The sequence below is a fragment of the Thamnophis elegans genome, chromosome 2, assembly GCF_009769535.1.
Source record: "Thamnophis elegans isolate rThaEle1 chromosome 2, rThaEle1.pri, whole genome shotgun sequence".
NCBI lineage: Eukaryota > Metazoa > Chordata > Lepidosauria > Squamata > Colubridae > Thamnophis > Thamnophis elegans.
Genome location: NC_045542.1, coordinates 16455107 through 16470519, shown reverse-complemented (window position 1 = coordinate 16470519; position 15413 = coordinate 16455107). Strand labels below are relative to the sequence as shown.

Here is a 15413-nt window from a genome sequence, read left to right as displayed (position 1 = left end):
ATGGCAAACTTTTTGCTGGGCAAGAAATGTATTTGTAGCAGAGTTAAAATAGGCCTAATATATTTAGGCTGCAAAACTAACCACTAAATGCTAGCTAAGGGACAGATCAACCTTGGATCACTTGGATTTCTGTCACTTGGATTTCTACTACCCAGATATGGTAGGACTAGATTGGAAGTACCAGCACACCCTCTAACACTAAATGGGGACATTCCTGTATTCTGGCATGTGCTGCTTAGGGCGTACCTCTTGCTATTCCTGGAAGGCCACCAGTTCATGCAGCTTCCTATTGTCCAAGCTAGGGGCGATCAGCTGGGCTGCTGAGAATAGATCACGGCTATTTCACTAATAATAACAGCAAAAAACACAGCAACACTGAGCTGGAGATGGGGCGGCTATGTTAAGCTTGAACTGTGGGAGCACTCTCTCCTCTCCCCACATTCCTGCTAAAAATGACTGGCTTTTTGCAGTGGGAAACCAGCAATCTTCAACCAGGGACACACAGGCAAAGTAAGGTTGGACAGTAGGTAAGTTCTCTCTTTCCATAATCATCACAAGGTGGTAGGCAAGGAGGAGGACTCAGTTCCCACCATTCTTTCTCAGAGGTTGTCCTTGAATTTGAAGGCTTTGAACAGGGATTGTTTGAAACTCTCTAGGATTCCCTTCACAACCTCACAATAGCAATAGCAATAGCAGTGAGACTTATATACTGCTTCATAGGGCTTTCAGCCCTCTCTAAGCGGTTTACAGAGTCAGCCTATTGCCCCCAACAACAATCCGGGTCCTCATTTTATCCACCTCGGAAGGATGGAAGGCTGAGTCAACCCTGAGCCGGTGAGATTTGAACCGCTGAACTGCTGATAGCAGTCAGCTGAAGTGGCCTGCAGTACTGCACTCTAACCACTGCGCCACCTCGGCTCTCTGCTGCGCCACCTCGGCTCTCTCACAGAAGGGGTTGCTAGCTCCATCCTCTATGCAGGAGTGGGTTCTGGCTTCTTCTACTGCCGGTTTGCTCAGGGCCGCACTTTGTGTCCGTGCTTTGCATCTGCACTTGATGTGTGCTATTCGCACATGTGTAGTAGTGAAAAATTGCTTCTGCGCATAAGCAAAAAAACCAAGATGGCGGCACCTATGCTGCTGCCGATAGAACCGGTTCAGGGACATATCTGGCCGAGTTACTACCTACTCGGCCAAACCGGTCTGAACCTATCTCTGCCCCTATACTAGTAGACCTAAGCACTGCTTCCATTTATTTGGCTGCAGTTTGCAGTTTGATCGTGGAAGTCGTTTTTAAAAAAAACTTCATACAATTTCTCCCCTTTCCTCTCTCTCTCCCGCAACACCCCCCCCTGCAAGGCTTAGTAGGCCATTCCTATTTTACAATGAATCTGATTGTACTTGGTGCTAAAATAGCTACCACATTCATTTGCATTTAACTGTTCAAATAGGCAGAGATGGAAAAGGGAAGCAATAAATCGAATCTGTCTGTCCTTAGATGCATACGGTACTTATATGCTTGTCCATCAAGATTTGCACATGCCAGTACTGATACAAACACCATACACAGACAGTCACTTAAGAATGAGAAAAAGAGTTTGAGGAATTTCAATACTTAGGATTATTTTTTTTAAAAATGCATTTCTCTTTTTCTCTCTTTTTTTTTGGTCGCTTGAGAAAAAGAGAGGCTGTGATTCACTAGGCATAGGAACCATAAAACAGACATTTAATGCCTAAGGATCTAGCTTGGGGAGCCTGGCAGGAAGTTCCCACCAGGGCAGCCTCTAGCAAACCTACCTCCTGGCCCTTCCTGCAATAAAAAGGCAAATATTGTTGCTTCCTGGCCTGGAAGAAGCTTTCCTCTGCAGCCCATAAAAATGTCACATTTGCAAGAGCTACTGCATGTTACATTTTGCAACGATGGGCCTGTTTGGGGGGACAAGGACATATTTGGCACATATTAAGTTGTTTGCCATAATAACCATGGTTGAAGGAAGGCTCACTGGCAGGTCCTCCTCTTAAAAACCCAAGTTCGGTCTTTTGAGTCTCAGGTTGGGAGGAAAAGACCACCGCTTTTGATCTTGACAAACAATTGTCAATCAGAGAAAGACTGCATTGAGCAAGGCAGACAACTTGGTCTCCTGCACTGAACGGGTGGGGATTTTCACGTCATCAGATCCACAGAACCCTTCTGAATCTCTGATTAACTAAACGAGGGAGCAAAAAGATTTTGCTAGGCAGAGATTCCAAAATTAGCACCCTAAGAAAAACCTGGAAGGTCAAGTATTTGGAGCAGCTGGCCAATCTTGCTTGGGTTCGGAAGCTAAGCAGATTCAGATCTGGTTTGTATTTGAAGGAGGACCACAAGAAACTACATTTGGAAGCTAAAAAACATTCCAGAAGAAAACAATGGCAAAGTACGTTCATAGTGCTGTTCAGACAATGACACTGGACCTGTTGGAGAGGTCAAAAGACAAGCTTGACACAAGAGAAAGTTGACCCGATATCAAGTAGAGAACTTCAGGAGTTTGAGAGGCAGGTGGTACGCAGAAAACCTCTATTAAATTACAGAGATGTTCAGCTGGTCAACAATCAAACAACTGCTCTGCTGTTCAAACCGAGAGGCAGGTATCAATTGTACATATTTGCAGTCTTCTTTGTCAATATTCTAATCTGGCCCTTCAACATGTCAGGAGAACCCCAGCTTTGGAAAGACTGTTTCTCCACAGGGGTGGGGAAGCAGTGTTTGCTGGGGTTTAAAATATGGGCAGAGGCATCCAGCAGTGGAGGAACAATCAACACTCCACTCTTGTTTACTAGCCTAATTAGAACAAATCACATATACAACAATAGACAATAACTTGAGTTGAGATGTGGAAACGCCAGCACCACCATTATTAAAGGCAGCTTCGAACAAAAAAAAAAATCCTAGACAAAAATCCCTGTATATGTGGAAAATAGGCTATCCAGAGAGACTCATTGGGAGTATGTTTCTTTGCACAGATCATATGCTACACGCCCATGCATGGGTGTGACTCTGCAGAGCGCACACACATAGGCGCTAAACACTGGTGATGATCCATGTCTTGGTTTCTGTCCTGTGCAAATGTTTCCAGCTAGGAAGTTGTACTGCATCTGAGCCAGTTCTGCTGGCAAAGCTCCCATAGAAAATCTTCCCATCAGACCTCAGGGCATTGACCTCAAAATATCCTGCTAATGCTCTGGAAGCGCCTGCAACAGGCCACAGAGTTACAGGCTTAATGCTGTTTGGAGCACCACGTACTGCAGCTAACTTCTTTCAACCGGAGGACTCTAGCTAGACGCTCCAAGGAACGGTGCCCAGCTTGACAAAGGAACTGTAGCTTGAACTCTTGGAGAAAGGAAAAGGCCTGGAGGATGGCAAACAAGGACTGGTTCAGGTTCAGGGCACAACACCAAAAGAGGACAGCTTGCCCAGGATGACCTGGTTCTTTCTGATCAGCCAAAGAGAGAAAGGAGTGCAGCCAGCAAGCAAGCCATTGGCTTCTTTGAAGCTCATTGCAAACATGACTCAATGGGAACTTTTCCTGTGGCAAAAGCAGCCTCGGGAGACGCACACAATGAATATTTTGGATGAAATATCTGGACATCTGCCCCTCAGCTACGTACAAGAATCTAGCAAGGATGCATTGCTGCCATTCGTAGCAACATCTTTGGGACAACTGGAGTTAGCCAAGGAAGTGATGAGCATAAATGGGCTTTTCCTCCCTGATTATAGAATTGGTTTCTTCTTTCTTAGGACACAGGGAGAAAGACATCAGCCACTCCCATCTCCCCAAAGAGAGCAAGTCAGGAGGTGGAGGAGACTGTGCATATACAGCACCAATGCCAACATCCTGCAGGCATCTGCTCCTCTCCACCCCCTTGATTTTTCTTCTTGAACAGCAGCCTTTAGCATCATTCAGAGCACAGTGGTAGATCAGACCTATTCACCCCACTGTGCTTGAGAGAATGCTATTACATGTAAGAATGTCTGCCCACTGACCAAAAGGGGTGTTCAGCACAGACTCCCTCAAAGCAGAGAAACCCACAGCAATGAGCAAACCATAAGAAGCAGAAGGAATCAGTTAGGATCGCTCTAGATGTCCTGAAACACCATTCCCAGCTACCCATCCCATTTTGTAGACAAACATCTGTGCTTTTTTCCACTCCTCACTTCATTCTGTACAATAAAGCCTGAGGTGAGGATTTGTGGCTGGTTTTCTCTCACCGTCTGGTTTCCACGTTGTGCTGGCTCATTGAAGCTATAGGCATAATGGCCATATTAGCAGGGTGTGACCTGAAGATCATCACTGCAGATTAGTTACGGCTTTAAAAAAAAATTACAATGCTCAAAACCTATTCTTTTCTTCTCAAAACCCATTATTCCCCCACCCCTCACCATTCTGGAATGTTTAAAGGGGCATTGGAGAGTGTTAAAAAAAATCTTTCAGCCACGCTTTGCAATATGTCTCTTTGTCAGTAGAGGCACAAGGCTGCCAGTTCGTTGATTAACGTAAGTGCTTAGCCTGCACCTCCAGAAGTTTTCTGCCCTTTTATGTGCGTGTATTTAATAAGCCCTAATAAATTAAGAGATTCGCCTGCCAACAACTATGCACAAGTCTCTTGGAGAGTTAAATGCAGAAGATCTATTAAATCTATTTAATCTCTTCCCTGTGATATCGCGGTGGGGGTGGGGTGGTCTTTGTGTGCTCCCATAAGCACACTTACCAACACCACCCAACCCATTTGCCCAGTGGCAGCCTTTCAATCTGGAAATGGGTGAGATCTGGGTGTAATACACACATTGTCCCCATGCCCCTCCCTTTGCTGGCAGATGCCAGCTGACATTTATAAGCTTTCCCCAGTTAAGTGTGTAAAAACCACGTGCAAAGGCAGAACTAGCCATTTAGGACCAGGAAATCTTCATCAGCATCTTTTCTTTCTTGCAAACCACCCCAAAATGGAGACGGGGAGCCCACAGTCAATCTTCAACCCGCCACTAGCATCCCAGCTAAAGAGGAAGGGGATCCTGTATGAATTTCTGCCAGACCCTTTCAGCTTTGCTGGCTTATACAAAGAGAGACAGACAAGTTGGATGTTCCCCATTCAGGATAAGGCTTCTTGTTCAACACATCCCAAGGAGAGGGAGGAGAGCCTGGAATACGACACCCCCCCCCCCGCGCCCACATACCCCATCTCATCTCATCTGCGGCGGTTCCCTTGGCGGATTCCCCCCTCCCTGGTGCCTTATGTGAGGAGGGGGAAGCTTCCGGCTGGCTATTTGCCAAATCCTTTGGCCAAACACACACCTGGTGGAGTGGAGGTCAGAGACCCCCCCACACACTTTTTTTCCTTTTACCATTCCCTTCCAGGCTAAATAGCAACGTTTTTTTTACAGATCTGCCCCCCACGAAGGGCGCGGGTTCTCTCCCCCATTCCGGCTCTCCCCGCCCAAAAGCCCGATCCCCTTCTTTCTCTTCCACCGCCCCCCCAAGCCCCTGGAAACAAGAGCGGCGGGGGCTGAGCTCCGATTACAGGAAATGCTCGGTTCCGAGCCTGTTGGGGGTGAGAACGAATGGAGAGAGGGGGGGGGGAAGAAGGGATGTGTGGACACGCACAGAAAGTCCGCCAGGTTCCCCTAAGGGAAAGTTGGACCGTGGCGCGCGCGGCCCCCACCGGTGGAAAAAGAAAGCGGGCCGGCGCCCCCGCCAAGGGGGAGCGTGCGGGATGGAGACCCCACTAACGGGAGCGGGTTGGGAGGAAGCGCGCAACAGGCAGGGACGGTGGGTCTGCAATCACTTAGTGGGGCTAAGCAAGAGGGAGCGGGCGCCAGGCCAGGCCAAGTGGAGAGCGGGGCGTGATTTGGAAGGGAGAACGCGGCTCTCGCAGCCAATTCAAGCAGAGCCAATGCGATTCCATTGCCCCGGGGCTAAATTGTCCCAAGTGTTACCAAAGGGTCCAACATCTTTAGCCGTGCCTGCATTGATCGTATGCAAGCCCACCCCTCCCCCAGTACGATCACTAAACTTTCCACCCAGAAACACACACACACACCCGAATTTCTGGGGGTGTGTGTGGGGGTTGTAGGAGAGTTTGACGCGGTGGGATTGAGACGACCCAGCCGGGTTCCCCTTCCTCGCAGAAGTGCGAAATGCCCTCCCCAACTCTCCCCCCTCCTCTTAGGGTCGCGCCGTCCAAATGGGACCCACCTCTGTTGTTCCGGGAGGTAAAAGTCCACTGAGAAGCCAAAAGCGCTGCCTGTGGGGCCGGATAAAACCGTCGGCGCCTTGGAGTCCAGGTTAAAACCCCAAGCGCAGAGCCCGCTGAAAAGGAAGAGCAAAGCCCAACGAAGCATGGCTGGGCTCGGGGAGAGAAACGGGGGTCCGGATGCACGGAAGGCCACGGAGTCCCAAACCATCGTTTAGCCGGGTCGCCAAGAGCGCTGGCACCAATCTTCTCTCCAAGCCGCTCGGAACGTGAGTGCAGCGGAGACTCCCTGCCTTTCTCTCTCTCTCTCTCTTCCTCGGGAATGACTCACAAAAGGAGGAGTTTCTCGCCCTCCCCCTCGACGGTACGCCCGGGGGGGGGGGGGGCAGGATGGATCTCATTAAACTGCCAGCGCTGGGAATTTTGGAGAGGAGCCAAGAAGAGCCGTGATGAATATTTCGATATTGGGGGTGGGGGGGTGGAGATGAGGGGGGGGGGGAGGTTGTTGAAAGCAAAGCCACGGATTAAAAAAAAAAGTTTTAACCGCTCTGTCTGAGACTTGTGTTGAACTTCTTGTTCTTCGGCTGTGCGCTGCGGATGATGTCACGTTGGGGTTTTCCTTCCTGCAAGGGAATCGAGCGCTCGCGGTTCCAAAAGGCAAGGGTTTGGTTGTGATTGGTTGCCCCGCGTTACCATAAAAACGAAATTATGCTCAGCCGAAGAAGAAAAAGAACACACCCAGCCAGGTGTGGGGGCTTTCTTCTACCCTCCCTCCCTCCTACCACAAATGGGACCAGAAATCCAGCTTGGTTGCTGTTCATGGGTGAGGTTCTGGAAGTGTCAATATGGGCAGTCCTCGACTTACGGCCAGAACTGAGCCCAAATTATCTGTGGCTAAGTGAGATAGTTGTTGAAGTGAATCGCTGCAGGTTTAAGTTAGTAACACGTTGGTTAAATGAATCTAGCTTCCCTGTTGATTTTGTTTGTCCGAAGGTTGCAAAAGGGGGTTATATGACCCTGGGACAACTGTCATAAATATGAGTCAGTTGCCAAGTATCTGAATTTTGATCATATGACCATGAGGATACTGCAATGGTCGTAAGTGCGAAAAGCAGTCATGTCACTTTTTTCAGTGCTGTTATAAACCGAGGTGGCGCAGTGGTTAAATGCAGCACTGCAGGCTACTTCAGCTGACTGCAGTTCTGCAGTTCAGCTGTTCAAATCTCACCAGCTCAGGGTTGACTCAGCCTTCCATCCTTCTGAGGTGGGTAAAATGAGGACCCTGATTGTTGTTGGGGGCAATATACTGACTCTGTAAACTGCTTAGAGAGGGCTGAAAGCCCTATGAAGCGGTATATAAGTCTAACTGCTATTGCTATAACTTCGGTCACTAAATGAACAGTTGTAAATCGAGGACTACCTGTAACTGATGCGTCCAATAACTTTTATTGTGCAACCCTATGCAAACCAGCCTGGACATAAATCCCACTCAATACTTACCTGGCAGGGGAGACACCATGATCCCTGAATTCAATGAATGAAGTTTCTTCCCAAATATAAAATTCCCCCAAACCTTAAAAGCAAGATAGAGATATCTTGAGCCCCTCCAGTTCACTAAAGTCTTGCTCCACCCTTAAGATTCACCACATTTAGATTGCCAGTTGACTGAAAAGTTGTTTGCACATCATCCAGGAAGTTGTAACTTTGGGCCAAGAAAAATCATACGCACCTTTACTCCCAACCTCAAGCCTCTTACTATAGCACAATAAAATGTGTGGGATTCTCCCTGTCTTCCCCCCCTCCCCCCAAATGTGCTGAGTATTCTGGCTGCACTGCAGACATTTAAACACAAGAAGTTTCCTTCCAAAGAGTCAAGCCATTTGGGGTTCATCCGCCTGTGTTTCTCATAACTGGCAGCCATTCAGGTTTTCCAAATCCTTCTAAGCTGGGGATGGGACAGAATAAATGGGAAATGGGTCTGTTTGAAAACAGTATGAATTTAAACTGCAATCTTAGACACACCCGCCTGCAAGAAAAACGCCCTTGAAAACATCACAAGTACATTTAGATAGCATAAAACTGCATAGTTTGTTCAAGATCTCTCCAAAACCTCATCATGGAAATATTATTTATGTATTAAGATATACACGGCCAACCCTCCAATCGTGTCATTTGGGTGGTTTCAGAAATAAAGAAGCACAATAGGTTGCTTTCTTGAAAAATCTTAAGGCATAAGCGGATAGGCACCCTTCCAAACGACCATCACTCTGAATTGCAGAAAATGTTGATGGCAGCTTTATTAATTTATTACAGTTATATGGTTTCCTTTTTTCTGAAAGCTGAAAGCAACATGCTGGAAGGCCTCTTCTAAAGTTATTACTAGGGAGAGTGACTGGCCCAACATTATCCAATAAGCTTTTGTAGTCAGCCTGGATCTCCCAGATCCAACAAAACCTATCATATCAGGAAGCACACTTTGTTGTCTTCTGGCTCACACAGAAATAGATCAAATGAAATAGAATTAGGGGGTGACATGATAATAATATTCTAGTACTTAAGGGGCTGCCACAAAGAAGAGGAGATCAAATTATTCTCCAAAGCACCAGAGGGCAGGACAAGAAACAATGGTTGGAAACTAATCAAAGAGAGAAGCAACCTAGAATTAAGGAGAAACTTCCTAACAGTGAGGACAATTAACCAGTGGAACAGCTGGCCTCCAGAAATCATGGGTGCTCCATCACTGGAGATTTTTAAGGAGAGAGTAGACAGTTACTTGTCTGAAATAGTATAGGTTCTCCTATTTGAGCAGGGGCCTGGACTAGAAGACCTCCAAGGCCCTTTGCAGATCATTCATTCCATTCTAATATCAGCAACTTTTGCTGTTAAGAAATAACATCCAGATCCTTGAGATACTAGAGTTTGATAGTCCTAAGCGAGTGAAAGGGAGAAAACATACATTCTCAAGATGGCTGTAGCTTCCATTCTACAGTTTTGTGCAATTACTATTAGGAAGCTGTTTGGAGGACATGCCCTGCTAGTCCTTAGAGTAACCTTTTGATAACTGGAGGCTATACTTTACTTCTTTAGTGCACACATGTGAAAACAAAGGCTACAGTTGGTGGAGTAATGATGTAAAATAGCAGGGTGGGGTTGTATAGGAACAAAACAAGGATTTTCTCTTATTTCCCTAGAGTTTGGGGGGGGGACTCTCTAAAAGCAGTCTTCAGCCAGTTTTACATTTGCACTATTTATGCACTCCAATTAGGATTGAAGAGTACAGAAAAATTACTCAATGAACTACATGCAACCCAGTGGCCATAGGTTTCTCACTTCTACTTTGACAATCTTGCTTATCCTTTGTAGACAAACCTCAAACTAATATGAAGTTTAAGAAGGTTGAACTGGTCCTTTGTGTAAAACCTTCAGTCCCACCTCCTTGTTTTGCAGGAAATCTCCAGATGTTGATGAACTACTTACTATACCCTCCACCAGTTGTAGACAACAGGGCCAATAATGAAACATGGTGGGAGCTGCAGTTCAGCAAGATCTGGAAGGGTACAGACTGAGCATCTCAGTGTACTGAAAAAGGGCAGGTGAGTGATGATAGGATTCATGGGCTATATTTATGAAGAAGCTGGATTTTTATTTCAACAAAAGGTGCTATGAGGAAAAAAAACAAATGAAGAGAGAACGATGCTTTATTTATTTAGGAAATGTATAAGGCTGCTCAACTCACAATGGGCGGTTAATAGGAAAAAAAATAAGAAAATAAAAAAGAGGAAAAGAAGAGAAAGAAAGAAAGAAAGAAAGAGGAAGGAAGGATGGAAGGACCTTACATTTAACATCATACTCTTAGCTACTTACAACAGGATGTGTGCAACTCGATCTATCAGTCAAGGATGAGGCTTATGGATTTCATTAAGCCTCCCCACCCCCACCCCTGCCATCTAATTCTTCCTCTGTACTTCTGAGATGGTCATAAGACCTCATATATATATCATCATGGCTGCTGAAGATCAGAGAGCTGGGGTGTGTGTGTGTTAATGTAGGCTCATTGTGCTTTGGGGCAATTGTACTTTTAAAAAGCTGTAGGTGAGAGAAGTGATTTGGCTAAGGAGAGCTGTGTAGGCTGCGAATTTCATAACCATCTCTTCTTTCTAGATAGCGCTACTGAGGTTCTGTGGATCTGCTGCTTGTCTCCACCCACTGTACAGTACTGTCTACTTGAATTTTTTCAAGAACAATGGCATTCTGAGACTTGCAGGCCCAACATATTTGGAAAAATCAGGATAGAGAAAAGGGTGTGGCATTATTTACCATCTGCTGCTTGTCTCCACCCACTGAACAGTACTGTCTACTTGAATTTTTTCAAGAACAATGGCATTCTGAGACTTGCAGGCCCAACATATTTGGAAAAATCAGGATGGAGAAAAGGGTGTGGCATTATTTACCAACACAAAAAGCAATCACACAATAGTTGGTGGAACTTTCTCCCACTCATGTATCCGATTCATTAAGTAATCTTAACTGACAGTACTTTTTCTGTAAGGGTGAGAATTGTTGCAGATTTCAACATTTGGCTTCAGCTTAGGTTTTATGCAACTGTGAACATTGCCCATGTGTGTGGCTGCATTTATAATAATTATTAGTTAAAGGGTGTGGGTGGGAATCATATGGAAAGCAGGAGCACTGGGGAAATCGAGAGAGATCTACTTCATTGCTGCATAAACAAAAGCCTCTCTATTAATTCTGCAGCTGTTAATAGAAGAGAAGGGCAGTTGTGCTAAGTGCTGTCCCAGACCCCTTGGTTTAACACTGATTTTTTTCCTGCGTGTGTGCATGTATGTGTGTGTGTTTGCCAATTCTGGATAATGTTCCATGCGACAAAGAATAGGCACTGGCCCATGATGACGGTTTATACCAAAATAAATTGATTTGTGGTTAAGGTGTCATGAGAATTTAGCCAAGTTTCCTGCAAAAGCTTAAGACATCCGGTTCCACCACAAAACCGCGCTCGAATAAACCGCGTAGCTGACGTCATCAACAGGGCGACAACAGCGCGGAGACAGAAGCACACTGTAAACGCTAAACCTAAAATTAATACCTAAACCTAAACCTAACCTCCCTAAACCTAATCCTAAGCCTAATCCTAAGCCTAACCCTAAACCTAACCCTTAACCTAACCCTAAACCTAACCCTTAACCTAACCCTAAACCTAACCCTAAAGCTAACCCTAAACGTAACCCTTACCTTAAGTTGAATCGGCTTGCTTTCAAAGCGCTATTTAAAGTGCCCTTCTTTCTCCGCGCTGGCTGTTGTCGCCCTGTTGATGATGTCAGCGACGCGGTTTAATCAGGCACGGCTTAGTCGAGCGCGGTTTTGACGGGTCACGAAGACATCCTGCATGTTGGGGAAGCTAGAAGAGGCCAAGACCCTGTTTGGAAAACTCACTCTCTTTCAAAAAAGGGCTGATTGGGAGAAGCCAGGTATGGATCAAGAGTTCAGGACGGACGCAAGAGGTGGCAAGAGATGTGCTGATAATCATGCGCATCCCCCCCCCCATGTTCTAAGGGAGAAGTGCAGATGGCTTTGTACTTGAAACGATAAACAGGAATCAAAAGGCGCTTTTTGTCTGGTATCTACTGGCTTATTCATACCTGTGGAATTACTCCTCGATGAATGGACATTCAGCCATCCTGGATCAAGTAAGCCTGCCTTAGGCGTTCTTGTGGCCCCTTCTGCTGCTCCACATCCTGAGAGTGGAGGTGATCTGAAATGGTTGCTTAAACAGCAGGTGAGCAATGGGACCACTCCAGCCCATTGTGATGCACATAGGTATCATAATGCTCCACCCACTGCCTACAGTGTGCATGTGTGCAGAGAGGGAATTTTCACAGGTGCCTTCTCCATATAGAGGAACTTGTATCATTGGGATACCTTCTAATATATGGATGTCAAGCTCAGGGTGTCACATTGCTGTCACGTGACGTATCATGACCTTTTCCCCATTCACGTGGCTGGGGTGCCTGTGGCCAATGCACATGAATCAAAGATTTGCAAAGTGATCTGCAGGTAGACAGTGGCCGGATTCAAATTTTGTTAGTACTGGTTCTGTGGGCATGGATTGGTGGGTGTGGCATAGGTTGGTGGGTATGGCTTGGTGGGCGTGGCAGGGGAAGGATACTGTAAAATCTCCTTCCCCTCCCCACTCCAGGGGAAGGATACTGTAAAATCTCCATTCCCTCTCCACTCCAGGGGAAGGATACTGTAAAATCTCCATTCCCCCTCCACTCCAGGGGAAGGATACTGTAAAATCTCCTTCCCCTCTCCACTCCAGGGGGAGGATACTGTAAAATCTCCTTCCCCTCCCCACTCCAGGGGAAGGATACTGTAAAATCTCCATTCCCTCTCCACTCCAGGGGAAGGATACTGTAAAATCTCCATTCCCTCTCCACTCCAGGGGAAGGATACTGTAAAATCTCCAATCCCACCCCACTCCAGGGGAAGGATACTGCAAAATCTTTATTCCCTCTCCACTCCAGGGGAAGGATACTGTAAAATCCCCATTACCACCCCACTCCAGGGGAAGGATACTGCAAAATCTCTATTCCCTCTCCACTCCAGGGGAAGGATACTGTAAAATCTCCTTCCCCTCCCCACTCCAGGGGAAGGATACTGTAAAATCTCCATTCCCTCCCGATCATCTGGGACTTGTGAGGCAGAGATGGGGGCAGGGCCAGTCAGAGGTGGTATTTACCGGTTCTCTGAACTACTCAAAATTTCCGCTATTGGTTCTCCAGGACTGGTCAGAACCTGCTGAATACCACTTCTGCAAGTAGACCTAACGACTAGAGGCAAAATAGCTTTTTATTGTTGGTTCTTTGGTGCAGACCTTTTAAATAAAGTTTAAAAGAGTCTTGAGTTCAAGCCTCATCATAACCACCCTGTTTGGATTTCTGAGCCTCGCTTCCCCCTGCTGTAAAATGGGAAGAAGCAGCTAAATCCTAGACTCCCCATGGGGAAATTGAACAATTTGGTGCAGCTCTTTGTTTTATTTTTTTAAGGAACCATGGCAACTTTGGGTGGTTTAATTTTTTTCCCTAAGCTGTTGTTAGTGTTAGCAGAAGGGAAGAGAGAGTGATGAGAGCTGTCAGTCCTAGGTCAAGAACAGTCCTTTCTTGGGATTTTTAAAAAAACACCACCCCAACCAGCTATCCGATTGCTGTTAATAGCAAGCGGGTGGGATTTCTGGCTCAGCTTCCCCACAGGCAGCCGTGGCTTTTGTTTGCTCGCCCACCCTTTCTAATTAGGCCCCTGGGTGGGGTGCTTAGGCTGAAAGCAGACCAAGTTTCTTCTCTGACTCAGCTGAGCTCATGGAAAGGAACGAGTTCGGCCGATGTTGCAAAACATTTGCTTAGCTGTGGAAAACATTGTGTGCTAATAATAAATAACTGGTGGCCTGTGGAGGTGAGAATTAAATTGGGGACAGACCAGTTCCACTGCTTATGCATTCCTGGACTCGGAGAAAGCTGTCATGTCCCACCCTGGATCTGAGCCTGATGCAAATCCTCCCGAGGAAAGTTGATTGTCTTTGGATGATGATCAGTTCTCTCAAGCGGGGGGCACTACCCTGCAATCTACTTCGCAGCCTTTCATAGGCTGGTGCTTAGGAAAATAGAGATGAAGGGATGGACGTTCCCCCCCTAGAGTCTTTCTGAATTGTAATACTGAAACAATTCCTTTCAAGTGTCCCGATTGTACTGCTGGAATGTTATCACAGAAACCACCTACAAGGGGTTCAAGAGTTCTTCACTTTGTGTTGCAGGTTAAAAAGCCGAGGAAACAGAAATGTGGTTCCTTGCCTCATGGATGTCACACCTCTGCTTGGCTGTCCTTCTGAAAGTAGGCCCCAAATTTTGAACTTCCATTCAGGCACGTCACGTATCTGTCCCAGAAGTTCCTCCTCCAGGCCCCAGTCTCAAAGAATTGGTTGTCAGCTTGTCTTCTTCCTATCAAGATTCCTGCGATTCAGAGAAATTCAAGTGGAGAGTTTTTCTTGTCAGGGGTGTATCAATTTTTATCAGAGGAATTTCCACATGCAGCGTAACGGTTGAAGAAGAAAAATGTTGATCTGTTCTCCTTCCACGCAAAGACACAGATTAATCTGTGTTGTCCAGATAATAAAAATTTCAGCAAACAGGAGCAAGGGTGGGCTTCAGTCCTATGGGATTGGGCGGCATATAAATCTATTAAAAGTTAAAGTTAAAGTTCAGAAATTTTAGCAAGGGTTTCTCTGCCCAGTTGCTGGGTGGGCGTGGCCATGGTGGGCGTGGCCTAGTCAGCCGCCTGCACCATGGCTGGGGGTGGGTGGGCTGTTCCCCTGCCTGGGCTCCAGAGGCTTTTCTCCAGCTTCCGAGAGGGTGAAAATGGCCTCCCCAGGCTCTGAAGGTTGGAAACAGGCTCATTTCTGTCCTTCCTGAACTTATGATAGGCCCATTTTTTGCACTCTCCAAGCCTTCATGTGCGCCCTGCACTTCCTTGCATCCAAAACAGGCTGCGTGGGGATGCCTGGGGGAGAGGGGCCAGCCAGGAGTGGGATTTGGGGGTTCTCCAAATTCTCTTTTGCACAGACTCTTAGCTAGAGGTTCTCTCGAACCTCTACAAACCCCCAGTAGCGAACCCCTGGTAATCTAGAGACAAGGGAGCTGAACCATGCATTTTTTAAAGACAATGTTTCTCGACCTGGATAATTCTAAAATGTGTGGCATACGCTGGCTGCACATCTTAAAGTTGCTCAGGTTGAGAAAAATTACTTTGTGGAGCTGATCATAATGCTTTCTATTTCCGTTCCAGAAATTTTGCCTCCAAATCTCTATCCTATCTCTTTCTGCTGTTGGGAAATTGCCTTCCCCTTATACACAGAAAAAGCATTCTGGCAGCTCATTTGAGTAAGCCAGCAGTGTTGTTGACATTTAGAAGAAATTATTTCAATAATCTTATTATTACTTATTAATGTTGTGCCATCAACATCCCTGGCACTTCGCAAAATGTGAGAATGTTTAATTGATAAAGCAGGTTCCTGATCATCCTGCTGCAGGATGATCTTTTTCTCAAGAGATCTGTTCTGGAGAGATTATATTCCAGGATCTGTGTTTTAAAAAAAATACTTTTGCAAAATCAGTATCCAA

The 15413-nt window shown here is 46.3% G+C and overlaps 1 protein-coding gene and 1 long non-coding RNA gene across 2 annotated transcripts in view; one reads left to right on the top strand and one right to left on the bottom strand.

Moving 5' to 3' along the window:
- Positions 1–6458, bottom strand: part of ITGA5 (integrin subunit alpha 5) — a 93531-nt gene extending 87073 nt beyond the window's left edge. Inside the window, exon 1 of the mRNA XM_032210304.1 lies at positions 6228–6458. Within this exon, the coding sequence (XP_032066195.1) occupies positions 6228–6436 (209 nt within the window). The 5' untranslated portion in view covers positions 6437–6458. The remainder of the gene's footprint in view (positions 1–6227) is intronic.
- On the top strand, positions 6407–14427 carry LOC116503725. Its single transcript, XR_004254736.1, has 3 exons — positions 6407–6494; positions 9673–9818; positions 14051–14427. It is a non-coding gene; the product is annotated as an uncharacterized LOC116503725 (long non-coding RNA).
- Positions 14428–15413: the final 986 nt, after the last annotated feature.